The sequence below is a fragment of the Protopterus annectens genome, chromosome 16.part0 (genome assembly GCF_019279795.1).
Source record: "Protopterus annectens isolate FY-2018-M chromosome 16.part0, PAN1.0, whole genome shotgun sequence".
In the NCBI taxonomy this organism is placed as follows: Eukaryota; Metazoa; Chordata; order Ceratodontiformes; family Protopteridae; genus Protopterus; species Protopterus annectens.
In genome coordinates this window covers 273,011,706-273,039,504 of record NC_056750.1, presented here as the reverse complement: position 1 = coordinate 273,039,504, position 27,799 = coordinate 273,011,706, and the positions used below count along the sequence as shown (strand labels likewise).

Below are 27,799 nucleotides of genomic sequence, written 5' to 3'. Positions count from 1 at the left end.
ACTTCTAGCATTGAGTAGCATTACCCTCAGTTTTTGCTTGCCTGGTCCTGTTACAGTGGTGAATTTGTCATTTGAACCTTGCCTAAAAAGGCACTATAGGGGCAGCAAGACCCTTATCCAGTATCCGGAATCCCAGGGGTGACAGGTGCAGGCTATCTCTGGCAAAGCATCGTGGTCTGTCGCCCATGTTGTTCCAGGCAGACAGATACTGGATCCCCTTAGAATGACACTAGAAGCTTAGCCAATTGTTGAAGTCAATCATTTTGTCCTTGTACTGCGGTATCATTCTGGGCAATGGCAGGATGCTACACAGGGCTAGAGTCATACCTGTCTGGGCTACAAGATCAGAGAGCTCTTATCCTATAGTGTTTCCTTTCCATGTTCTTGTTTGACACACTGATACCTATATTATTGCACTTTGGAGAAAATAATAAACCTGCCATCTTGGGATGACGTCTAAAATCTTGCCATAGACACTGACTTGTACTAGATATGTTTATTATAATCTTTTTGTTTGTTATGTTTTAATCATTCTAGCTATTTCAGCCAATTAATGAATGACCTTTCTTGTGAATTTTGATTAGCTGTTCAACTTAATGAGTTACAAATCTCATTAATCTACAAACTAAATAGTGTGGCACCTTATAAAATATGATTTCTCTTAATATAAATGTGAAGTCAGTCACTGTAAACTCTGTTCAATGACAGACAATGAAACCTGGTTTATGCTATACTATGTTTCTACATCCAAAACACAGCTCAATTATAGTATAATCCTTTTATATTTTTGAATTTTAACTGAGCTTGTGTTCATGAATACATCAATTGTACCATATCAGTTTCCATCATGTAACCACACTTCAGTTATGTTTTATGTTTCTCGGTATTCTGCATGGACTTCTTAATATTCTGCTTAATTAATGATATCATTATACAGTTGCAAATGCAGTTTAGGAGAATTAGATAATGACCTCTGTTGTAGGGCGGCCATGGTGGTGCAGCGGTTAGCATTGTCGCCTCACAGTAAGAGGTTCTCTGGTTCGATCCTCGGCTGGGGTGCCTTCTGTGCGGAGTCTGCATGTCCTCCCTGTGGTCATGTGGGTTTCCTCCGGGTGCTCCGGTTACCTCAAACATCCCAAAGACATGCTGTATGTGGATTGAACACACTAAGTTGGCCCTAGGTGTGAGTGTGTGTGTGTGTGTGTGTGTGTGTGTGTGTGTGTGTGTGTGTGTGTGTGTGTGTGTGTGTGTGCCTTCTGTGGAAGGTTGGGCACCAGGCTGGCAACTTGACACCGTAAAACTCCACTGCCAGTCATGAGTGGACATGTTATCCGCTGTGGCGACCCCTAACCGGGAAAAGCCAAAAGAAGAAGAAGAAGTATTCTGCATGGACTTCTTAATATTCTGCTTAATTAATGATATCATTATACAGTTGCAAATGCAGTTTAGGAGAATTAGATAATGACCTCTGTTGTAGGGCGGTCGCGGTGGTGCAGCGGTTAGCATTGTCACCTCACAGCAAGAGGTTCTCTGGTTCGATCCTCGGCTGGGGTGCCTTCTGTGCGGAGTCTGCATGCCCTCCCTGTGGTCACATGGGTTTCCTCCGGGTGCTCTGGTTTCTTCCCACATCCCAAAGACATTCTGTAGGTGGATTGGACACTCTAAATTGGCCCTAGGTGTGAGTGCATGCATGTGTGTGCCTTCTGTGGAAGGTTGGGCACCAGGCTGGCAACTGGACACCGTAAAACTCCACTGCCAATCATGAGCGGACAGGTGATCCACTGTGATGACTCCTAACTGGGAAAAGCCGAAAGAAGAAGATAATGACCTCTGTTGTATTGTACACTTCAGGTTCTTCATGGGGAGGTACTGCCACATAACATTGAAAGTGCCTTTATAAAATAATTTCCTTTTACCCCAGTTACAATATATTTTGCACTGTAAAGTCTTGAAATTAATATTCTGATGCTTTATTCAATCACTTCTTACACAATTTGTTTTGCATTTTGCATTTAGAGATCTAGTCAGGTGCTTAAATTGAGCCCCCTTTAAATGTTCTTTTTTAGACAATATATTTTTTAGTTTAGGCTATGCCTTTGCCATAAATTTATAATTTCCCTCAACTGTTACATTTTTATTAAACTAGCATTAATATGTTACTAGTAACTGAATGAACTATGGGGATCTATGGCTCTTACCAGTGCCTGGTTTTACACCTCAAGGATTAGTGCTAGGTATTGTTTGAACTTGCTTGCAGTTTAATAGTAGCACATTGTTAGAAGCTATTTGCCAGGCCACATCAGTAATGTGGTCCCCTGCACATGTCCTCTGCCTTGCAGAACATTACCTACTCAGTAATCAACTGAACAAATGAAGACAGTATCCTCCATGAAGCTACCTTTTAAAATGAAGCCAACAATTTACTCTATACTGAATGGCAGTTAATTTTAATGTTGGGTATTTAATAATCATGAGAATATGGACTTGGAGAGTCAACAATTCCCACTGGACCCTCAGTGTTCCAAGGGAAGAACTAATGTATAAGGACCGATAAAAAAGAATGCTTATTCTGGCAAAAATTCCATGTTCCTAGACTGAAATCCTTTGCTTGTGATTTCTTTTTCACTTAATAACCACAGTTAATAAAAAGCCAAGTTTAGTGAGCAGGAAAAAGTAGTTAATAGAAATAACAGAAATAGTGCATAAATCAGACATCTGAGCTGTGTATAGAAAACAGAGTGAATATGCGTGTACGTGTGTGCACGCACGTGCAAGTGTATGTGTGTGTGTCTAAGAGATAGCTTGTGAGGGGATGTGTAATGCTTTGTCCTGCATGTGTCAGACATTGGTGACCTATATGTACATTACTGTTAATATCGTTTGTGTATTTCATGGTTCATTTAATAAAAAATTAGATATCTGAGGTGAACACAGTCAGTAATATGGCTGGAACTGCTGGACACATTTGTGTGTGTGTATGTGTATATGTGTGTGTGTGTGTGGATAATAAATACATATTATGTTTTAGTTTGAATGTTAAGTACACACATCTTCTAACAACAATTACACATTCTACACCAACTCTGAAACACTAGACGGAGAAATTATTTTACACCAAAAATATAAAACAATGTATATTCTACTAATATAACAAATACAAAACATTTTAATGGATAGCCCATTTTCTATCGCAGTAATGCCCTGCATTGTGAGTGTTAAAAAGAAATAACAGACTTTAGAGTGTTGTGGTATCTCTCAGCCTGTGTCTCTGTGTATTCTATGACATAGTCTAGAAAATACTAAGGTTTCTGTGACTGGCAAGAATTTTAAACTCATGTACAAGGAAGGCAGATCCCTCCCTATTTAACCCATATTCATTAACTAGGATCTGTTACCAAGCAGTAGTCTTGCACAGTGCTACACCCACATGTCCAATAAGTCAGAACAGTGCAGGAACTTGTGACATAAAATGTCAGTCCTTGATTGGGTGTGCAGTGTTATTCAATCCCTGTCCCTGACCATAGAATGGCAATGCATTTCTTAACTTAGTCTCCTAAAGGGATGTTATTTACGATTTATGGTTTAAAAGGCCTTCACTACAACTGAGCGTATTGCCAAGGCCTGTCACATTCCAAGAGATTTCACAATGTTTAGCCACTGTCATGCTTTTTTTTTTTCATAACAGAAATCCATGCAGTAAAATGTCTAATAATAACTAAATTAGTAACAGATAACTGGGGCTCAGCCATTGTTATGTTGAAAAGAGAAAAAAGATTGAACAGTCGGTAAAGTACTGTACGTATAGTCTGTGTTGTATACAGTAGGATAATCCCCAAAAAGACAATCTAGCAACATACAGACAGGTGGTAATAAAATATTCAATCTGTATGTGACTTGTCTGCTTACCATAAATGCTATGGAGCTTCAGTGCTTTAGACTAGAAAAGGACAAGTCTTATGCTAATACCAGCTGAAGTGAAGATGCAGATGGGACTACATCCTGAAGAGATTCTGAGTAGGAAGATGGAACATACTATCAAGTGGTTCCTGATGCATTTTGATAAGCTAAGGTAATGTGAATAGGAACAATGCAGGGGCAAATACTGCACTGTTATGACTGCATGGATGTTACTGTGCACTTCAGACAAAAAAAAAAAAACAGAATGTAATAAATGCCTTTATCCATTCTGATGAAGCACTCACTTGCAAAAATAAGCATGGCTTACTGTACTGTGCCCGTGTATGAGGCGCTCTGTTTCAGCTGGCCTACAATCTGAAAGAAGCTATAAACAGAAGCCTAATGAAAATGGCAAGTATGAAGTGAGAACTACACTGGACCAAACAGTTGTTGACAGTACCGGTATAGAGTAGACACACCTAGAGATACTGGTAATGGTTATGGACGAACAGCCTGCCATGTGTTGGTTCTCCAGTTCAGTTCTTATCTAGGGGTGCCTACTGTCTGAGGCCTGCATGTCCTTCCACTATCCGTGGAGGTTTTCACCAAGTCCTCCAAATTCCTACCACAATCTGAAGATATGCTGTATGTGAAGAGGAGCGCCTTCAGAGTACCCATAGGTGTGTCTTGCCATTTGTAAGACAGGGCATGTTGGGAGTGCAAGTCCTGCACTAGACTAACATTCTTTCTGGGATTAGTTTCTCTCTATCATTTACCAATTAAGTGCCATGTTAGGGTGCAAATGAAATATGAATTGGATAAGGAGAATTACAAGGGAATTGATAACTGAATGAATTAACGTATGTAAAATAACCAAGAAATAATGAACTCATGTAAAGTGTTCTGAGTCTGTTATGTCTTTGTCTAGTGCATGGTTAGTGTCCACTGTGAAATCACCTCCATTAGTAGGTTGAGTGAATTGCTTAAGAGCCGTGGTGAGGTCAAAACAGATAATATTAACGACATGATAAAGATGTTGAGTGGAGGATGTTCAATTTCAAATGTTTAGCAAATGATGAAAGAGTTTCCTGTAGCTGATCTACAGCACAGCACTGCTGCATTGCATAAGCTGTGGTTCTTGCACATTTTTTTTTTATAAACATGTCACATTTATGCCTCAGAGAAACCACTTCATAACCACTTGCACAGTTTTTCATGGGGCATTTTCCATTGAGCTACAAGACATAGATGTTGCCTGAGGCCTTTAAACTGACTTCAGTGGAAGTTGATTCCTCCTTTCTGAAGGTATTACTCAGACTTGCTTGGTGTCAGGCATGGGATATGGTAATCAGCTGACAGACAAGTTCAAAGCTCTATGTATGGCTGCTCAGGAGCATCATCTAGTATAACCCCAGAGTTAGGCAGTCTGGTAGTGGGTGTATGGGAGTTTTAGAGTCTAGTAACTGAAATTGTAAATCTTTGCTCTGATGAATTTTATGTCCATGGACTCAAATTGACTTACACTGTATATACCCTGTCATACATTGTTTTCATACTGCACTGAAATCCCATCCTGTGGATGATGGAGGGCACCCAGACCATACCTAATTCCTAAAGAGGATGACACTAGGCTGGTTATAAATCTAGCTGATCCTCAGTACTTCCATCACATTCCTGCACTGAGTGTTTGGAAAGAGTGATGATTCAGCAGTTAAGTGAATATGTAATGAACTGCAAAATTCTCAGCACACAGAAGTGGTTTCAATTTCAAATGTGCTTTTATTAAAAGTAGTACTATAAAGAATTAACTACTAGTACTGAAGTCATAAACATGTACAAATGTAGAAAAAAGTATACCTCCCTTAGTTAAATATACAAACTACATAAACTGCTATCAGGAAAGGGCAGAAAAACAGTAAAACACATTTCATTTATAGCCTGCAAAAGCATTTTCTACAGGTACTATCTTTCTATCTATCTCTGTCTGTCTGTCTCTATCATCTCATGATATCCTGGTCAAACAGGTGCCACAGCAGCACATTCTGCTTTCACCTGGCTAACCATCGCTTTACTACTGGGTGAAAAGCAGGTTGTAATTTCTCCTGAGTCTTCAGTATGTTCACCTGTTTTACTAGTTCTGCTATTAAATCTAACAATTTGACAGATATTGTTTGTGAATGATAGGCTGTTTTGGCACGTATTACTAGTTATTCTTTCTGCATTTAGAGATCCTGGCATCTGCATGCAGTGCTGTGTATCCTATGTAGAATATTAGCAGTTGTCAGATAGCTGTGCAACTCTTTCTTTGCCCACAGTATGCATAGCACTCATTTTAGAATTACGCACTCTTAGATGTATTCTAAATACTGCTGTAGTACCTTGCTCTTTACACAGTTTGTTCTGGAATTTGGTACTTTGTTTCTTTTACTGAAAAGTCTATTTAATTATAAAGCTGTCAGACACCTAAACCCTGCAGATAGGTTCACAGGATAAAAATCACCTAAGTCTCTTGTATTGTCTATGGTTCATGTGCTGCTTTCCCATCTGGGTTCACTGTCTGCCATTATAGTAGTCAAGCAACCTGTCACTCAGCCTATGCATTGACATCTCAGGTTCCAGGTCTTAGTTGGGTAACCACCCATGAAGTAATGTTATTGACAAGTTTGCAGAAGTCTGAAATATCACATCTCTAGGCTGTTTCCTTTACTGGATTGAGTTGTTTCTGTGTTTTATTTTTTCATAAAATAGTACAGAACTCTAGCAGGGTCTTTTATTGATTATTGCATACTTCTATATGTATTGCTTTATACTGCAATTTTATTTTATATATATTAACATTTCTTTACTTGCACAGCACAAATGGGCACAAGGCCCCTTTTCAGAGGAGGACTGGGGAGAAAAGCACCACACAAAATAACATTCATCAAATTTACAAAAGATTACAGTAAGGAAGAGATGTGGAAGACTAATAAAACATTACAAGTAGCTATAAGATGAATGGTTAGAAGTCAAAAAGCGCACGTTACAATAATGAATAGATAGTCTTAATGGTTAAACCAAAAAGTGAAAAGCAATAAAGTATCCTGAATATTAAGAACAGGTAAGTAGAGCTATTGCAATTCAGAAGTACCTTAATTGAATTGCATTTGTTACAGACATGGCTAAAGGCCTTAAATAATCAACAACAAGATAGAAGAGAGTTAAGAAATGTGTGAACAATAAACAGCAAAGAAGTAGAGTAAGAGCAGTACAGTGTCCGTTCTTAACTCTGGGTTTTAGGCCTGTATACAGTGTCGATAGATGTAAGAGCAGTGCAGTGTCTGTTATTAACACTGGGTTTTAGGCCTGTATACAGTGTCGATAGATGTAAGAGCAGTGCAGTGTCCGTTATTAAAACTGGGTTTTAGGCCTGTATACAGTGTCGATAGATGTAAGAGCAGTGCAGTGTCCATTATTAACACTGGGTTTTAGGCCTATATACAGTGTCGATAGATGTAAGAGCAGTGCAGTATCTGTTATTAACACTGGGTTTTAGGCCTATATACAGTGTCGATAGATGTAAGAGCAGTGCAGTGTCCATTATTTTAATACTGGGTTTTAGCCCTGTATACAGTGTTGATAGATGTAAGAGCAGTGCAGTGTCCGTTATTAACACTGGGTTTTAGGCCTGTATACAGTGTCGATAGATGTAAGAGCAGTGCAGTGTCTGTTATTAACACTGGGTTTTAGGCCTGTATACAGTGTCGATAGATGTAAGAGCAGTGCAGTGTCCGTTATTAACACTGGGTTTTAGGCCTATATACTGTGTCGATAGATGTAAGAGCAGTGCAGTGTCCGTTATTAACAGTGGGTTTTAGGCCTATATACTGTGTCGATAGATGTAAGAGCAGTGCAGTGTCCGTTATTAACAGTGGGTTTTAGGCCTATATACAGTGTCGATAGATGAGTGATGTGGCAGCTATAGCCGGACTAAGAGAGAGCACTTTATAAGGTTCAGTAGGGAGCTTTATTGTGTTGTAAGTAAGAAGACTAGAGTATAAAGTACAATAGAGTGGCGTATATCAGTGCAGATATACTGAGTTGAAAGAAGAGCACAGTGAAGTAAGTTTGATGAGGTTTATGGAAGTGAAGGTTTAATAAGGAAAGAGGAAAGATATGGGAGGGCTGGCAAAAAAGGATTCCTACGTAAAGGCCAGGTAGCCAGTTAGTATTAAAAGTGATATTTATTCACACTGACACTCACACACCAACAAATGTGTATGCACACACCTGCTGGCATGATAGGCAAAAACAAACTTTATAAACATTACATAGCCTGCTTAATATTTCACTAATATTGGTGAGATTTAAGCCAATCAATATGAATACTTACATGAGTGCATGGATCGTGCTATCCCAAACAGAACCAAGATGCTATCCTCCAAAACAAGGAAGCCAATCTGGTGGTCCCCTGCCATAAACAAACTGTACAACAGAAAGAAGAAATTGTTGCAAAAGAGAGTAAAATCCCATGAGTGGAGGAGCTCCCTGGTCAGCCTCAGTAAGAAGCTGAGATCCCTTATAAGATCCTCCAAAGCTAGCTACGAAAACAAAATCGCCACTGATTCTAAGGACAACCACAAAGCATTCTATAGCTATGTCAAGAATCTCAATGGCAACAACCATATCTGCTCTGAGTTACAGCACAATGGCACAAAAATTACAGAACCAACTGATATTACCAACATCCTGGCAGATAGGTGCAGTGCTGACATTATCCCCCCCCCACCCCTTACAGGGCCCATATCTATACAGGAAGAATGCAGAGTCCCTGTAATCACAACTATGCAGGTAAAAGCTGCACTATCTAAAGCCAAAACCACAGCATCCATGGGACCGGACAACATCCAAGGCTGCATTTTACATGAACTTCAGAACAAACTGGCTCCCCACCTAAGCACCATGTTCAATCATAGCCTCACTTCAGGCTTTGTACCCACTGAATGGCATACAGCAACAGTTATCCCACTCCACAAAGGGGGAGCCACCACTGATCCTGGGAACTATCGCCCTATTAGCCTGACAAGCCTGGTCGGCAAGGCCATGGAATGTATCATCATGGAACTCATAAACAGACATTGGCAACCTTCAAACTCTGGATCCCACCCAGTTCAGGTTTGTGAAAGGCAAATCATGCCTCCTGAATCTGATCGACTTCTTTGAGGCAGTCACCAAAGCCATAGATGAGGGTAAGGTGGTTCACACAGCCTATCTTTACCTCGCCAAGGCTTTCGACACCATCCCCCATTCTGGAATTATAGCTAAACTCACTAAACTAGGCATAAATCCCTATGTCACGCAAGCATCTATACAATGTTTATGAGCAAGTCTGACACATGGTCACTCTGCCTGATAGTTTGTGTCATGGTTTCACATTATATATTTTAGCTCCTGTAAAATATATTGTGAGGATGTTCTTTAAGCATGCAGCAGGAATTAGTCCCTTTATCTCATTATCTGTACTTTGTCGAGTACTATGTTCAGAAAGCATTTCAAGCTGAAGAAGTGGCACTGTTAACATTTCTTTTATTGGTTTATATTTTAGAATAATGACTATACCCCAGGTACGTGGCGCAGAACAGATGTTCATTTGGAGAATCCAGAGTACCACACAAGGTGGTATTTCAAGTATTTTCTCGGAAAAGGTAATTATGCTTTTCTCATCATTTGATATTGTGGTAGAAAAACTATAGTACTGGTTTTTGCTAAAATGTGATTATTTTGCATGGACTACATACAACAGTTTGTAAATGCATGTCTGTGAAGTGCTGCATTAGAATTTTGAAAACTAAGCATGGGCTAGAAAATCTACCATATTAAACTGAAAGAACACGTTCATATTTCAAGTATAAAGTAATACTTATTCTTAATATATATATATATATATTATATATATGTATATATAGAGAGAGAGAGATGCACACTCCCTAAATATGCCACATTTCCTAATATGTAAGTATTTAACATATATTCCTTTTTCTAAAGAATACATTGAAAGTTTTCTATCAACTGACTTTATTTCACTCAGAATTTTTCTGCATTCTTCCATTATTTTCCTGCTTTTGGCAGAGCTCATTCCTAATACATCCATTCCATTTCTAGTAATATATCTATCTCTCTCTCTCTCTCTATATATATATATATATATATATATATATATATATATCATTTTTATTTCACCAATTCATATTTTGAACTATTTAACCTTAAGACAATTTTATTTAACTCTCTTTCTATCCTTGTCACAGTTTCTCTCATCCAAACTATATTATTTGTTAACATAACTAAATCATGTGTGTATGAAAGATATACAGGTATTATTTCATCTTTTTCCATTTCCCATCCTGCTTCTCTTATTTTATCAGTACATGCTTCTATTACTGAATTTGTTACAAGCACAAGTAAACAAATCCTCATAGGGCACACCTGTTTCACCCCTTATCAAATTGTATTTTCTTTCCTAACCAACCATTTACTATAACCTTCATCCAAGACATCTCATTAGATGACTTTAATACTTTATTTTTCCCAAACCCATAATCCCCGAAATATCCTACAGTGCCGCATGACTTAATGAACTAAATGTTTTTTGCTAGATCATGAGCAACCAACCTTACATCTTTATTCTCCCGTAAAATAGCATCTATTACTTATTTTATTATTACTAACATTTCCTTCACTTGCTTTTCCCTTTTTCATATCAATTCTTTCAAAACAATTTCCATTCTTTTTTGTTGTATTATTTTCATAAATATTTTAAAGCCAATATTCCAATATGTTATTGGCCTCGAGTTCTTAATATTTTTGTCATCTGTCTTTCAGATAAATTTGATCACCCCAGCCCTTCCTCTAACCATTTCTTCAGTACTTCCACAAAAATTTCTTTTTCCCTTATGCTCATCCCCTTATAATATATATGACCTAACCCAGCGAACCCTGGAGATGATTCTTCATTCCCTTCTTTTATAACATCTTCCAGTTCTTTCATTTCACTTCTTTCTTTTAACTTATGTTTTGTCCTATCTTAAATTTTCTTTACTTTCCACCTTTCCCTTTAAACTGCTTTGTTCTTTAACACTGTTTCTACAATTCTTTTCTGCTTTTGACATAATTTTATTCTTGTTTACATTTTACCCCAGTCACACCTAACATTCCATCCATATTACCTTTCCTTATTTTAACCTCATTTCCTAAAAAGGGTGAAACAACTTCTTTCCTTCCCTTTAAAATATTTTTTCTGTACAAAATTGTTATTGATTTCTTTATCTTTCCCAAACATGTTCTCTTTTTCTCTTACACTGTTGCTTCCTTCTTTCATTACTTTCTCAAAGTCTTTAAATTGTTTTCATTCTCTACTTTATTTCTTTTTATTTTTTTTATCCTTCTCTCCACTTCGCAAAAAACTATTTTATGCTTCACTTTAAACACTACCCACCATTGTGTCCAGCTTATGTAAAATACTCTCATATTCCTTCCACATTCTGCTACCCTGGATTCATGTGAAGTTATTGAAGGAAATTTTGGTGGAAAAAAAAAACGAAACCACCTTCAGCAAACAACTCAAAAGTTTTATTTTTGCAGGGGAGCCCCTTGTACCCCCTAGAATTATATATACAAATCCGAGGTCATACAACAGTGGAGAAAAAAAGAATTGTCCACTGTCAACAAAAGTAATTTCTTCAAGCAGATCTTGCTCTTTTTGTGTTCGCTGAAGGTACTTCTGATCACAAGACGTGCTACCTCTTCATTTCTTTCTTTTTACAGACGTCCCTTGTTAACCATTCTATTCCTTTTCCTTCTTTATTATTTCTTCATTATCACCTAACACACTCCATATTGCCCTATGACCTGAAAAAACTCTACTGATTTTGCCCCACCTGTCATCTCTTTCATGTCACTGGAATATGTAACACAAGGTATCTCTTTTTGAAATATTCCCCTTTTGTATGTCCACTCTCTAATTTTCCCTGTTTTTAGGTTGCCAGATCATGCACTTCTTTTATCACCTTTACATCTTGTGTTATATTTCCTTTGTCTTTTCTTATCTTACAGTTGAAGTTCCCAGTTATTACTATTGATTTGTTTACTATTGCATACAGTTTTTTGGCTTTTCCTGGTTAGGGGTCACACACAGTGGATCACCGGTCCGCTAATGATTGGCAGTGGATTTTTATGGTGTCAAGTTGCCAGCCTAGTGCCCAACCTTCAAAGAAGGCACACAAATGCACATGCACATACCTTTAAAGTTCACGCAACCACAGAGAGGACATGCAGACTCCGCTCCATCCGAGAATCGAACCTGAGATGTGTATATATATATATATATATATATATATATATATATATATATATATATATATATATATATATATGAGTCTACTTGTAAATTTCAAATTTTTAAAACTTCAAATTTCTTATGGGTGAGACCATGAGATCGAAGTTTTGAAATTTTGAACCGTTTAAATGGAGATCGCCGTACAGCATGGAGTTTTATATTTACCATTTTCTTTGCTGTAGTGTGATCTCAGAGTTGGTATTTTAATTAGCAGGGGATGTGGGGGTGCAAGAAGGCTTAACCCCCTGTAAAACATAAAAAAAAATGTATTTGTTTTTATTTTTTTTATTTATTTACATTTTGAAGTTTCAAAACTTCAGTCTTATTGTCTCAACCATAAGCAATTTAAAGTTTTGAAACGTTGAAATTTAGAAGTTTACCCATATATATATATATATATATATATATATATATATGTGTGTGTGTGTGTGTGTGTGTATGTGTGTATATATATATATATATATATACATGCATACATACATTGTTTTTTAATTCTTCAAACATTTTTTTTCTTTCTGACATGTTTGCATATGCATGTATTACTATTAGACTTATACAATTTCCAGTAATCCTCAACTCACATGTCATTACCCTTCCCAGTATCACAATTGTTACAGCTAATATTTTTTATTTCATCTTTTCTTATTAACATTCCTAACCCTAAATAAATTTCATATCCTTCTGACTATGTAATTGTTCACCCTTCGTACAGCTTCAGTATTTTTTCTCTCTTTTCTTCTTTTAACACATTTTGAATCCATCAAATATAATGCATCCATCTTTTCACATCATTCAATAATCATTAAACATCTTACTTAATTTCTTATACTGTTCACATTTAGTTCCAAAATGCCTAAAGCATCCCTTTCCCCTTTTTGCATATTTTTTCCCCATTCTCAATCTCCCTCATGTAGATGTAACTGCTTTCTCCTGCTGTTCTTTCTGTTTCTAACTCACCATCTTCATCATCTTCACTTGATAACCACCATACTAATTTTCTGTTTATATCTGAATCTTTACTTTCATTAGTCCTTCCCCTTGTGCAGTTATATTTCTTTGCATTGGCCATTTCATTTTCTTTCTGAATATTGTTCTCTACATATTGTTTTTTTCCCTCTTAGTTTCTTTCACTTGTTTATAAGGTTCATAGGTGTATACTAGGCTAATGGCCCTGAGGTCTTTACAAGCATAGCCAATGGATTACCCTGAAATAGTCCCATCTGACCTTAGTTCCCAGTGCCTCTGTCGAGTAGAGCCACTGGTATTATCCCCGGGGTGAATTTTCTGTTTCCCATCCACTCATCAAGATTTCTCTTGAAGAGGGTCAGCGAGGTGCTCTGCTTGACATGTATGGGAAGTCTGTTCCAAAGCAAGGGCAGTCTTTGGGTTATGAACCCGTCCCTCCAGCATGTTCTGTTAATTGTGGTAATGAGGTTGAGGTCTTTGGAGCATGTGGTGTGAAGGGATTGGGATTTCTTTAGATGTAGCATTTCTAAAAGAGCTGTGACAGACATGGCTTTGTAAGTCAAGCAGAGATCACCTCTAAGTAGGTAATATGAGACAGAGAATAGTTGGAGTTTTTTGAGTCTGTCCATATAGGACAAGTGTTTAAGGCTTAGGATCCTCTTTGTGAGGTACTTTTGTGGCCTCTCCAGTTGTTGCAGGTATCTAGTGAGGTACATGCCAAATGGGGCATTATACTCAATGATTGGCCTAATGAGGGAAGAGTAGAGGGAGACAATAGCCTCTTTCTTTCTGTATGCAAAACCTTAGTAATGAGATGTGCCACATAGGACTTTCTGACCACAGCGGCAGTGTGGTGATCAAAAGAGAGATTGCTGTCACCCTTTGTTCCCTGATCTCTTATAATGCCTTCTATGTTCAGTGGACTACCATCAATGTGGTAATTCATGGGAACCGAGTTTTCCCAAAGGGGATGATGACACATTTTGTGGCATTGAGCTTAAGGCCATGGTTCTGACACCAGTCGTTGGTCACCTTGAGGCCATTCTGTAGATGTCAGCATCACTTGGGGAGTTAATAATAGCTCCCAACTTGCAATTGTCTGTGAACTTTGTCAGCCAGATTCCCTTCATGTTGGCCTGGACTTCAGAGAAGTAGATACCAAATAGGAGAGCACCCAGGACCGATCCCTGTGGTACTCCACTCATGACTAATCGGCAGTCTGACATGGAAACAGCTACTTTCACACTGTGGGTTCTATCAGTGAGCCAGTTTGGAACCCACCTAGTGATACAGGAGTTGATGCCTAGCTTGGTGAGTTTTTCTATGATTCCTGAGTGGGGAATGGTATCAAAGGCCTTGGCCAGATCAAGGTAGGCTGTATGAACCACCTTGCCTTCATCCACAGTTCTGGTGACTGACTCAAAGAAGTCAACCAAGTTGAGCAGGCATGATCTACCATTCACAAAACCAAACTATGTGGGATCCAGTGTTTGGAGATTCCCTATATCCTTGTTTATTAGGTCCTTGATGATGCATTCCATAGCTTTTCATATCAGACTCATCAGGCTAATGGGGCGATAGTTCCCAGGGTCTGTAGTCGCTCCGCCTTTGTGGAGAGGGATAACTGTAGCAGTGCACCATTCATCAGGGACAAAGCCTGAGGTGAGGCTGTGATTGAACAGAGCACACAGTTGAGGTGCCAATTCACTCTGTAGTTCATGTAGAACACAACCAGGGATATTGTCAGGTCCTGTAGAAGCTGTATTTTTGGCCTTGGACAGTGCTGTTTTAACCTGTGCAGCAGTAATCCTGGGTGCTTGGCAATCTACTGGTAATGCGATTGGTCCTTGGGGGGAGAGGGGGTAAAGTTGGCACTGAATCTGTTGGCCAGTATACTGGCAATATCTGTTGGCTCAGTATTGGAGGTACCATTGTGCAGTAGCTCAGAGCAAATCTGGGTATTGCCGTGGAGATTCTTTACATAACTATAGAAGGCCTTGTGGTTGTCTTTACTATCTGCTGCAATTCTGTTTTCATACCTAGCTTTAGAGAATTTGATGAGGGATCTCAACTTTTTGTTGAGGCAGATAAGGGAGTCTTTCCAGTCTTGGGACTTCACCTTATTCTGCATCAGTTTCCTCCTTCTGTTATAGAGTTTGTTTATGGCAGGGGACCACCAGATTGGCTTCCTTTTTTTGGAGGAGAGTGTCTTGGTTCTGTTGGGTATGGCGAGTTCCATGCATTTGTGTATGTGTTTGTACAGTGCACTGGTGTATGATTCTGCAGTCATGCAACTATTCTCCATTTGCATGGGTGCCGTGAAGTTAGCCACCTCTGTTTTTAGGATCCCAGAGTTAGCTTTGGAGAAGTTTTTCATGGTGGTTACCTTTACTGGGTGGTGGGAGGGATGTGGATTTCCAAGGTGATTAGTTTATGGTTGGATCTAACCAGGGAGGAGCTGACTATTGGTTTAGAGCTACAGTCACCCATGGTAGTAATGACCAAGTCAAGGATGTCACTACCTATAATGGGAGTAAGAATGAGCTGGTCCAGGGCATTGGAATTAATGAACTCCAAGAAACATTGGGCAAGTGTATTGGTACATGAGTAGTTTACCCAGTTAATGGAGAGGTAGTTGAAGTCGCCTAGCAAGAGAGTGTTAGGTTGGACCCTAATATTCTCCAGGGTGCTTAGGAATGTGGAGTGCAAGTCTTGGGACATGGTTGGGGACCTATAGCAGGCTACGACCTGAATCACTGTCTTACCCAATGTTAGCTGCACCTGAAGTATCTCTGATGTGTTATTCTGGGCTACCAGTCTGGAGGCGTGCGCATCCTGTATGAATATGGAGACACCACTGCCTTTGGAGCTTTAGCCTAAGTTCTGGGGCCAAATGGTGTGGAATGAGTTATAGCCTGGTAGCGCAGGGGTGCTTTCTGCTGCCTTGAACCAGGTCTCTGTTACAGCACAAATGTCGATGTTCTCCATTTTAAGGAGTGCCTCGAGTGAGTGCATTTCTTTTTCCAGGACAGGACAATCAAACCTAAAATGGTCAGGTTTATTACTTTTCCTGCAGAATGATTTACAGTTTCTAGCAGTACGGCTTTGCTTTCCTCATTGCCTACATCTTCTTTTTCTGCATTCCTAAACCATATGTGCTTCATCTCCACAGTAAAAGCAAGCCTTCAGCTGTACTCAGTACCTAACAGTTGCTCTTTTTCCATTTACTGTTATATTATTTAAAATATGCTATAATTTTTCCATCATGCATACCCAGTTTAACCCACACATCCCAACCCCCATCCTTATATTTGTATTATCTTACATTTTCTTTGTGACATGCACTTTATCACATATTGGGAGAAAAAAAAAGTTCTAACTTCAAATTCCTCCATGTCTAAACTTCTGAATTGCGCAGTCAGATTTTTTTAACTGCAAGCAAATGTTCTGAAAAGTAAAGACTTTCCACGCTGATATATTGGGCCAGATATAATAAAGCCTACACTAAGTGTAATGTAATGATATGTAGTCAAGAGCATTTTTTGTGCTTTTTAGTCGCATAGAAAGATCGCACTAAGTGTACATGTAGTCTACATTTCGTGGTAACCTTTATGAATCTGTGTCAGTATTTAAAGCTGCAAGAATATCAGTAGGAAAACTAAAATAAGAAGAAGAAGGTGTGAGTTATATCTGTGTTGTCTGTTCACTCAAAACGGTGTGTGCTTAATGTACACTTAATGTAGGCATTATTGAATCCCGGGGTTATTTTTTTCTGTTTTACCCATATGTTTTTCTGATCATGACTTCACAAAAGTCTTCTGACTACAAATGTATCAGAGTTCTTGTCCTTTAAAGTAAATCCTAATGACATTATAATACATTTATTTATTTATTTATTTATTTAACATTTATTTACTGGGAAATTCCAAGCTGGATGGAGCCCATTTTCAGTGGAGGCCCAGGGAGAAACTCTTCAGATGCATGTCTTTGGAGTGTGGGAGAAAACTGGAGCACCTGAAGGAAACCCATATGAATGCAGGGAGGACATACAGACTCCATACAGAAGGCACCCCAGCCCAAGAATCAAACTGGAGAACTTCCTGCTGTGAGGTGACAACACTAACCACTGCACCACCGAGCCTAATGTCCTACCTGTCAGTACTAGCAATGGTTTCCTTTCTTATCATCATTGGTCTTATGTTCTGAAGCTGCTTCACTTCTGCTGCTGACAAACACACTCTTCTTCTTGCATGCTGCTGCTTGTTCCTTGGCCTGCAGCACTTGCACACACTCTTCTTGTTGCATACTGCTGCTTGTTCCATGGCCTGCAGCACTTGCACACACTCTTCTTCTTGCATGCTGCTACTTGTTCCTTGGCCTGCAGCACTTGTACACACTCTTCTTGTTGCATGCTGCTGCTTGTTCCTTGGCCTGCAGCACTTGCACGCACTCTTCTTGTTGCATGCTGCTGCTTGTTCCTTGGCCTGCAGCACTTGCACACACTCTTCTTGTTGCATGCTGCTGCTTGTTCCTTGGCCTGCAGCACCTGCACACACTCTTCTTGTTGCATGCTGCTGCTTGTTCCTTGGCCTGCAGCACTTGCACACACTCTTCTTGTTGCATGCTGCTGCTTGTTCCTTGGCCTGCAGCACTTGCACACACTCTTCTTGTTGCATGCTGCTGCTTGTTCCTTGGCCTGCAGCACTTGCACACACTCTTCTTGTTGCATGCTGCTGCTTGTTCCTTGGCCTGCAGCACCTGCACGCACTCTTCTTGTTGCATGCTGCTGCTTGTTCCTTGGCCTGCAGCACTTGCACACACTCTTCTTGTTGCATGCTGCTGCTTGTTCCTTGGCCTGCAGCACTTGCACGCACTCTTCTTGCTGCATGCTGCTGCTTGTTCCTTGGCCTGCAGCACTTGCACACACTCTTCTTGTTGCATGCTGCTGCTTGTTCCTTGGCCTGCAGCACTTGCACACACTCTTCCTTTTGCATGCTGCTGCTTGTTCCTTGGCCTGCAGCACTTGCACACACTCTTCCTGTTGCATGCTGCTGCTTGTTCCTTGGCCTGCAGCACTTCCGCACACTCTTCCTTTTCCATGCTGCTGCTTGTTCCTTGGCTTGCAGCACTTGCACACACTCTTCCTGTTGCATGCTGCTGCTTGTTCCTTGGCCTGCAGCACTTGCACATACTCTTCCTGTTGCATGCTGCTGCTTGTTCCTTGGCCTACAGCACTTGCATATGTATTTTCTTTATTTCTTTTCTGACATCCAGAGTAACCAGTTGGAGAGGCATATTCTTTAAACTGATTCCATAAGTCAAAACATGCCTCTGTAATCTGTTTCACTGCTACAGTAGCAGCTTTATTATCCAGGTTGGCCTGCAGTGCTCAGCTAGTCACAGCACTCTGGCTCGCCTGTTCACCTTCATTTGGTCCCCCTTCCTTCATCGAGTGCTACAGTATATCTGTATCTGAGTGGATTTCACCTTGCTCTGATTCTCTCTGCAAAATTTCTCCTGCAGCAACATTTCCTTCTTCCTTCATTTTAGAATTCTCCAAGTACTAGTGACAGCCCACTGGAACAACCTAGTGCTTTGAAAAAGAATAGAGAACGTTACCCTAGTCGGTATGAATCCATCTCATCCATCGCCCTGAAAAGATGCTCCAGGCCCAGTGGGACTAACCTAGTCAACAAAACACAGATAAAAAATAAAATAAAAATGTCCTCTCTGGCAAACATATCAAATGTGACACTTATGCAATGCTCTTGCCTATCCCAGCTTTAGAAGAATCTGTGTTTTACTGGGTCACTTGACATGGCAGTCTTATATGCTATCCCTGCTTGAGCTATATTTGGCCTTTTCATGTGAAATGATGCAGTAAGACAGACACATTACTTCCTTCTGGTAACAGTCCTAAACAGTTATACCAACCATCACTGAGCAGTATTTTACCAGTGCAAAACAATGAACACTGATATAACACAATGGCAATTTCCTAAACATCACAACCTTAGACTGCAGCACTGACACCAGATATACACTGTCACCCTGTTGTAGTTCTTACATCTTTTTCTCTGTTTTGCCCTGCTGCCTGGTTAAATCCCCTTAGAAAATGGACCGGTTGAGACCCAGTCAAGAGGCATTGTCATTTAGGCAGCCATTAAGAGTTTTTCCTTATTTGTCCCTAACCCATTGGTGTTTGCCCACTAACACACTTGAGTTTGACATGCTATAGGCATCAGCAAGGACATGTGACTAACTTCCCCCAGTGATGCAACCACTCAGGACTGCCATTCTTCTCTAGAAGCCTTTACCATGGGTCCATGCACCTTGGGCCTATGCCCCCACACCCTGTCCCTGAAGGAGGAGAGTTGGCTTAGCTGTTTCATTCCACCCTTCATCACACTGGATCCAACAGGTACCTGAGTCACTTGGTTTCCTGGACCATAGTCAGGGCTTTACTTCAGTATGCCAGTAGAGGTGTACAGCTCTTAACATTTTGATTCAGAATGAATCATTTTGCCCTGTCATCATCACATCTTTGCCTTGATTGTCTTTACCAGACATGCATTGATAACACCTTCCTATGTTTCTGTAATCATTCATAACAAGTGTAGCCAAAGGTCTTCCTGTGGTGTTTCATGAGATATCCATAGCTTTTCACTTAATACATACTAAACCATATGCCTGGTAATTATAACTCTGCACCTTTCATCCCATATTTCTTATTGATTATTATTGCTAGATGTCCACTTTGTTACTATAATGTCACACAGTAAAACACTTGAAAATGTCCTTAAAGTTACATTTCTTTTCCTTTAAAACAGGCTGTCAGAAATGTATCTGTAACTTCAGTTCTTGTCATAGCTGCCATTTGTTAGTCTGCCCTTGACCTTTGAAACTGGAAATTGGAGAAGACTTCAACTTAATTTTCTCCACTTCAGTGTGTCTGCTTTTAAGAGACATGTTGATGTAAAAATGTCTCTTTTTAATAATTGTATTTGCTGATTCATTTTATAACTGGGTGAATGAGCTGAACCAAATGGCTTATCCATAACCCAAATGTTCAAAAAAAAAAACTTGTAGTCATTGCATTTAATATTTGATTAAATATACTATAAACTTTGTTTAAAGCAGTGGTATTCTTACAAGAATTTCAGGGGCTTGGGAATTTCTTATATTTTCTGTTTCTGTTGTGTACTTCCCTAAGAAGACCTTCATCCCTTTGCATCCAGAGTGAAATGTTTAACAGAACTTAAACAGTCCTTTTTCCTTGTACTAGCATCACCACACAGACTGGGAGCAGACTGAGGAAAGTGGTGTATACTGGTTTTTCTCCGTGTGCCATATATGAACCAGATAATACTTCCCTTGCTTTCTATTGCAGTAGAGTTTATTTGTTGTTCATTATTGAAAGCTTAGCTGAAGTGCCTCTAAAAATATTCCAGTGACTTCCATGAGGAAATTGTCTTTTTGGTACCAAACATAACAGACAGATATGCTGCATCAAAACTTGCATTCTGTCAAACAGATCCTCCACTCTTAAACCCCTCAGCATTCACTCCAGACATACACAATCCCATTCTTATCCTGTACACATTTTTTGATGTTAACTTTACTAACAACCTTAAATTTTCAAACAAGAAACTACCTCACAAAATCAACACACAAGTAATATGTCCCCTGTACAATTTATCACCTACTAAAGATATCTTTCACATCAGTCTTGGGTATCTGGCATGTTTTACTACTTTCTCTAATATGATCCCATAGCATGAGTATGACCCCATTCAGTTTCTGTTCCTCTAAAACTGACATTACGAAAAGGTATCCTTTTTCTCTGTCCATGGAACAATGGTCAAATCTTCATCCTGTTTATGCTGATTACTGTTGATCTGACCAGCAGTGAGAAAAGTGGTGATGGTAAACCACAACATCAGCAGAACATGACGTTTTATTTTGTAGCTGACTCATGCTAATTTATTTAGTACTTAACAGGATTGTGCCATAGAATATTTGGAAGAACAAGAAACATAAAAATTATTTATTCTTCTTTTTGAATAAAATCAGCATAAATAATGCATCTTTGAAAAGAAGCATTTCAAATTCATAACACTTTTGCCTTTGTTATTCCATAAGTAATTGTTTTAGCAGTTGTGACACTATAAAGTATTTACAAAAACAGATGAATATAATAATTAAAACATTAAAGTTACACAGAAGCACCCTTAAAAGTTTCAGGCATAGAAAGTAAAACATTCATAACCTTCATAATTAAACATTCTAATGATATGTCATACCTTATTATTTGCTCTCATAATAATGTATCATAAGTGGTTGCTAAGTGACATTATGACATTATGACTAAAAACATTAGTAATGATATCCCTGTGCAGTGGTGCAGCGGTTAACGTTGTCACCTCACAGCAAGAGGTTCTCAGGTTCGATTCTCGGCTGGGGTGCCTTCTGTGTGGAGTTTGCATGTTCTCCCTGTGTTTGCGTGGGTTTTCTCCAGGTACTCCGGTTTCCTCCCACATTCCAAAGACATGCATCTGGAGCATTTCTCCCCAGGCCTCCGCTGAAAACAGGCTCTGTGGAACCTAGTCAGACATTCCCGGTCAACAAATGTTAAATAAAATAAATAAAAATAAAATAAATAAAATAATGATTAAGAGGGTTGTTAGAATGGAAAGCTCCATCATACCAGAGTTTTTCTCAGAGGGAAAAAACAACATATGAAAGATAAATCATACCTAGGGATATCATTAAAATATCAATTTCTAAAATATTTTAGAAAGCAAGCTATGTTAGAAATCCTCATTGTTGTTTATTATTATTTTGGATAACAGATACTAATAGAGCAAGTTTATCAATATTCATCTCTGTTTTAACCTTGCACTATTTATATTTCCTATCTCTACGGTTATAGCTATATTTAGCAGTCATAGAGCTACATGACTGCAGTGGTGGTGCTGCGGTAGCATTGTCACCTCATAGTTAGACATTGTCCTGTTCGATTCTCAGCTAGAGCATCTTCTGTGTGGAGACATGCATGAATGGGCGTACCTTCATTGAAGGTTGTGCGTCAGGGCCGGCAACTCGGCACATAAAAATCTACTGCCAATCATTAGTGGACCGGGGTTCCACTGTGGCGACCCCTAACCGGGAAAAGCCGAAAGACACAAAGCAGTCATAGAGCTAAATAAGCAGGGCTTTGCCTATAGACAGCCTTAAAATATTAAACCAATGAGTTATCAGTTTGTTTTATGGTATCAGTCTATAGTTGAGGTGGTCAGTATGTTGTAATATAAAGCATGTAATGTTTGTATACAGTATAATGACACTTTTTCTAGAAATAATCATTTGTCTGCTGTGAGCACACATGAACTAAAGCTGATGTAGTCAGAGCTTGACTGCGCAAATACAGTTTCATAACCTGCAGTGGTATATCTACATAATTTTCTGCGTTATTCACTCATTCATTCTTTGACTCCCACGTTATTGTATTAATGGTCACAGGGGCCCAGAGCAAGTAACTGGCATAAGGCAAAGAATAATTTCCTGGGTAGAGACCACTGGCTAGCAAAAACCTCAAAACCTTAACTGGCCTAATACTAGAAACAGGAGGCAAGTGTTGGGCAGCCCATGAAGGAAAGAACTGCCACAGGGGTTATGTACTGTGTGTATCACTTGTTCAACTCATAGATTAGCTAGTGAATTAGGATCACAGTTAAAACATTACCACAAGCTTCAGGTGGCAGCTACCTGTATCTGACTGTCCTTTCTCACTATTTGGTAATAGATTTTGTTACTGATGGGCTAATACTATCTTGAAAAAGAAACAAACGCCAACGTAGGTCATTATGGTTTACTATGCTAGCCAAAAGTGAGAGAATAACCGAATCACTAATGCATTGTTTGTGCTCAGTGGTTATGCTCAAGGGTGCACAAAGTACCCGTGTATACGTGTGCATGCACTAACTGAAAAAGATAATGTGATATGAAAAAATTGTTCTTAGATCTATTAAACCAGAGCCTTACATACAATAAGGGCATAGGGATGGCTTTGTTGAAAACATTAAAAAAATAACATCAGTGGAAAATGTGGCTTCAGAATAAAAGGGGGAAAAAAAGGCTGCCTAGATGAATTCATTATTTGGAACAAATGAAATAATCTCAGTGTTTATTTTCAGAAAATGACTCTGCTTTGTAAGATACTTTTTAAAAATGAAATTATACCTTGAATGATTCTATACGAAATATAAAACTTTAAAATATTGGGACTGGATACACTTTGAAGTAGTTCAGTTTCACTTAAACTTGTCAGACATAGTAAAATGGTGGCTAAGTCAAAGTCTAATGCTGAAAGCAGAAGTGAGTACTGGAAGACAGCTCCAGTAGGAAAATATTGCCACTGTACCATACAATTGAAAAAAAATAACTATGGAAAAATAGAATTGATAACGTAACAAGTGTTATAAACTTTCTTAATTTTTTTTATACTTTAAGTATGCCCATAGAACCCAGAATTAATGATGAGAAGGATTTGTTCAGTATTAGTTGAGGATAATTGTCAAATTTTAATGCGGTATAGCTGATTTCCACCACATAATCAACATTTTTTGAGTGGGAAAAATATATAAAGGTAGAGCCAGGATGCTTTAAATGCCAGGAGGGTGATATGCAAAGGAAAACTGCACCAACTCTATGTTGTGTGTAACAGATTAGGTCATGTAAAACATGCAAAAGTTGATATTTTTATTTTTGGTAAATGGGGACTTATTTCTAACGGCTTTATTATTTGCTGAAAAAGTAGAAGGAAGAAAAAAGATTCGTAGATTGAAATGAGTGAAGAGGAGCAAATATTTCAGCAGATGAAATAAGGCTGTTGTATAAATGCAGAGAGTTTGAAGAATAAGACTAACAGGGGACGGAAAACAAAGGAAAACTGGGCTGTGGCTGTGAAAGAAAGATGGACATGTTTGTCTTCAATCTTTTCTTCTCATCATGCTATGACTGTCACACTGCCTAGTTCAGCCCATTAATCATCGTGCTACTACACCTGTTATCTATGTGGAGAAGAGAAACATGGGGGCAAGGGAGCAGGCCATCACAGGGTGAAGCTGACTAAACATCCACCAGCAATTTTATCCTCCAATATTATATGATAGTGTGTGTGTGTGTGTGTATATATATATATATATATATAAACAGAATGTATATTATGATAACAGAGGTAATCCTGAAAGCTTGAGTCAGGTCTGGTATCCCACCTCTGCCCCAGATGGTGACAGGACTAACAAGAAACAGAATACAAATGATTAGTCCACACAAAATAACTTTAGCTAACCGATCTAGGCTGTCTCTCTGATGCCTTCCTTCTGGGAAAAATAAAGGACCCTTGTTGAAGTTTTTCAAGTAATGCATTCAGTTAAGTAGGTAAATGAATGAATGCTCTTGTTTTAATGAATGAGATAATATATAATACACACACATAATGTCTGCTACTTACGTATACCAACTCCAAGATCACACATCAGTAGACAAAGGACTAATAGCAGCACATTGTGATCTATGTTTACTTGTGCTGGCATAATAAAGATTCAATATTCTAAATGCTCAGCTAACTAATGAGTTCTTGTAGACCCATATACATGTGTGTGTGTGTGTGTGTGTGTGTGTGTGTGTGTGTGTGTGTGTGTGTGTGTGGTCATTACAGACATAAGACAGTGAACTTGTATAAAAAGTGCAGATTTATCTGTTAAACACCATCTTAAACATCAGGTCTTTTAGATTTTTTATCCAGAAATAAACAATATCTTTGATGGACAAACCTCTACAGTCACTCCATAGAACAGGCTGCCTCACAAGCTACAGTTCAGTGCCGTAGGCCTTTCCCATGCCACAGATTCTTCCCACACTTCCAACTGCAGGCCTTAGCCAGCCTTAACTTCACTCTTCTGGATTACTCCACTAACAGTCTGGATTAGGCTGTCAGTCCTGTGCTCCCATACCTTGCTTTCTTTCACCATTTCAGTTACTTCAGTGAATAAACAATGTCTAGCTGTTTTATTGCTTCATGCAGCTCTCTTTTATAGAATGTTAAGTAACAATTAACATCTTGTTCACTATCTGGCTAATAAAAGTTTTTACCCAACTGTGTAGACATAGGAACATTTTCTTATGTTGCAAACACATTTAAAAGCATGCACACATTTTTTACCAGTTTTAAAAGTTTTAAGCACATTTCTTACCATTTTAAGATTTTTAAGGAAATTTGTACATTTTCCCATTACAGCTCTATTAGTTGAATGTGTATTTGGTCGACTTATGTTGAGCTGGGCATTTTAGTTCATTGTGCATTAATTCATCAAACTGTTTGAAATATGCCCTTGTTAACTGTAATGTTGTTTGAATGGTTTTGTACTTTGCAGGAGTGAGTTCGTGGAGTTGACATATCAGTTAAGGAGGGTGTGGTTAATTTCAGCAATATCTGTGCTTGTAGGTGAGCAGAGTTGTGTCAGTACTGTTTGTTTGCAGGTTGGATGAGATCTCTTTACACCTCTTCATTGTTCTGTGGTTGCCATTGAGGAGACGTTTCACTTAATTTTGGAGCAGTGGGCTTTTTAAAATCTTTTGGGATTTTTGAAGATGTTATCTCTTGGTTTGTATTAGTCATTATGTTTTATTTTGTTTCTTTCATTTCTGCAATTTACTGCTGTGTCATTTGGTGTTGAATAAAGCACATTTGTGGTGTTTTAACATTTCAGGATTCAGTGTTTTATTTACATAGTTGTTTGTGCTGTCAGTACATTTTTTGAGTTAATGAATGATGAGTGTTGATTGTACGGCTGTTTGGTTGCTAAAGTATTGATAATATACTAACATCAGGGCCAAACTTAACTGCAGAGCCAAATTTGGGACATGTTTGGTGGACTCCCAAGAGAGACACACACACCCCTCTCATCAGCCAAGTACACCGAAACACCTGTACCATATTTTAGAATAAGCATCAAGACTATATGAAAGTATACTGTTAGGATCAAAACAGTAGATATTTTGACCCTAGTAAAAAGCAAGAGTTGGGTTTTTTAATATTTATAGAATTTTGATTTTTATCAGTAGCAAATGCAAATACTTCTCTTTTTTTGGAAAGTATATAGTAGAAAACTATACAGAGAGCTGTTTACACTCCAAAGTTAATAGAATAATCAAAACTAATATGCAGTGCTGGAGAAGTAATTCAAGTGAAAAAGTAGACAGGAAATATTTTATCTGCGTGCTCAATTGTTCATGTCTTTTAAAAAAATATTCAGAAATGTGGGCAGATTATCTGGACTGCAAGTTTCTTTGCTTTTTTCTTTCTTTACCGAAGCACGGCTCAGTATAACAATTCTATTCTTGCTTATGTTTGAAAAGATCAGTATTATTTTGGATTACTTTTTACCAATGTTATGAAAACAAGAAATATAAAATGGATGCAGGGAACTTTTTCTCTTACATCATTTTTTTACAGATTTTAAAATCAATTCATAATAAAGAAACCAAGTTAATTAAATCAAACTCTATTGATGGACTCGAGTTAAATAAATTAAACTCTACTGATAAACCAATCACTTTCAAGTACTGGCCTAAGATTTAAAAGATTTTGGTTAAAAAAAGGATAAGTGATGCAAATGTATCCATGTTATACTGTTTTTGTGACATAGTAAGTTTACTATTTGGTTGAAGCTAACAGATGGCAATAGTCAAAATGATTATTAATTCTTTGACGTCTAGCCATACTTTATATATACTTTATTACTTTATTATACATGAATGTATCTGTTTTTGCTTTATTTTATCTTAAATGACAATTTGGTTGTAAATGCTAAACCGTTGGCACTAATTTTTGATAAAGATGATTTTGATAAAGATGTTGTTGCAAATTTTTCATTATGCAACCTGTAAAAAATAAATAAATAAAAATAAAATAAAACCTGCTGTAAGCCTTGACTTTATTAAAAGGCTCAAAAGATCTACTCTCTTTCCAGTGCCTTAAATGATCAGTGTAAATTACATCACTAGTGCAGGATTGGTTCTTGATCTCAAACTACTGATGCACAGACCAGATACAGCCATTTAACATTTAACTTGGTGAGTGAAGGTTCAAACAAACATGGCCTACTTTTGTCAAAAATAAAAAAATCTCTGTCTTTGTGTCTTGGGTTGCATGTGGCAGCTCCTGTCTCCCTCTTATAGGACAAGTCCACTAGCAGGAGTGTTTTGAGTCTAAACACTATTTTGACCAGCAGTATGCATTGGTTATGTGATACTGCTGTGTGGTTCATATTCCAAATGGTTTACAACTGCCTGTATGATGTGTGAATCACCTAGTATAAGAGGCATGCAATAGTATGAGAAACTCAAAGCGGACTCCATGGTGAGTGAAGGTGCAAACAAACCTGGCCTACTTTTGTCAAAAATAAGATCTTTTTTTTTTTTGTTAATCAGCTGTCCATCCATCAGATTTATATACACATACTAATCCAAATCAGGAGGCACTTGAGTTTGAAACTA

General features: G+C 38.4%; 1 protein-coding gene across 1 annotated transcript in view; it reads left to right on the top strand.

Moving 5' to 3' along the window:
• GARNL3 (GTPase activating Rap/RanGAP domain like 3) overlaps window positions 1–27,799 on the top strand; it is a 3,522,664-nt gene that overhangs the window by 1,899,680 nt on the left and 1,595,185 nt on the right. The window contains exon 5 of the mRNA XM_044057887.1: window positions 9,482–9,581. Coding sequence (XP_043913822.1) covers window positions 9,482–9,581 — 100 coding nt within the window. The remainder of the gene's footprint in view (window positions 1–9,481; window positions 9,582–27,799) is intronic.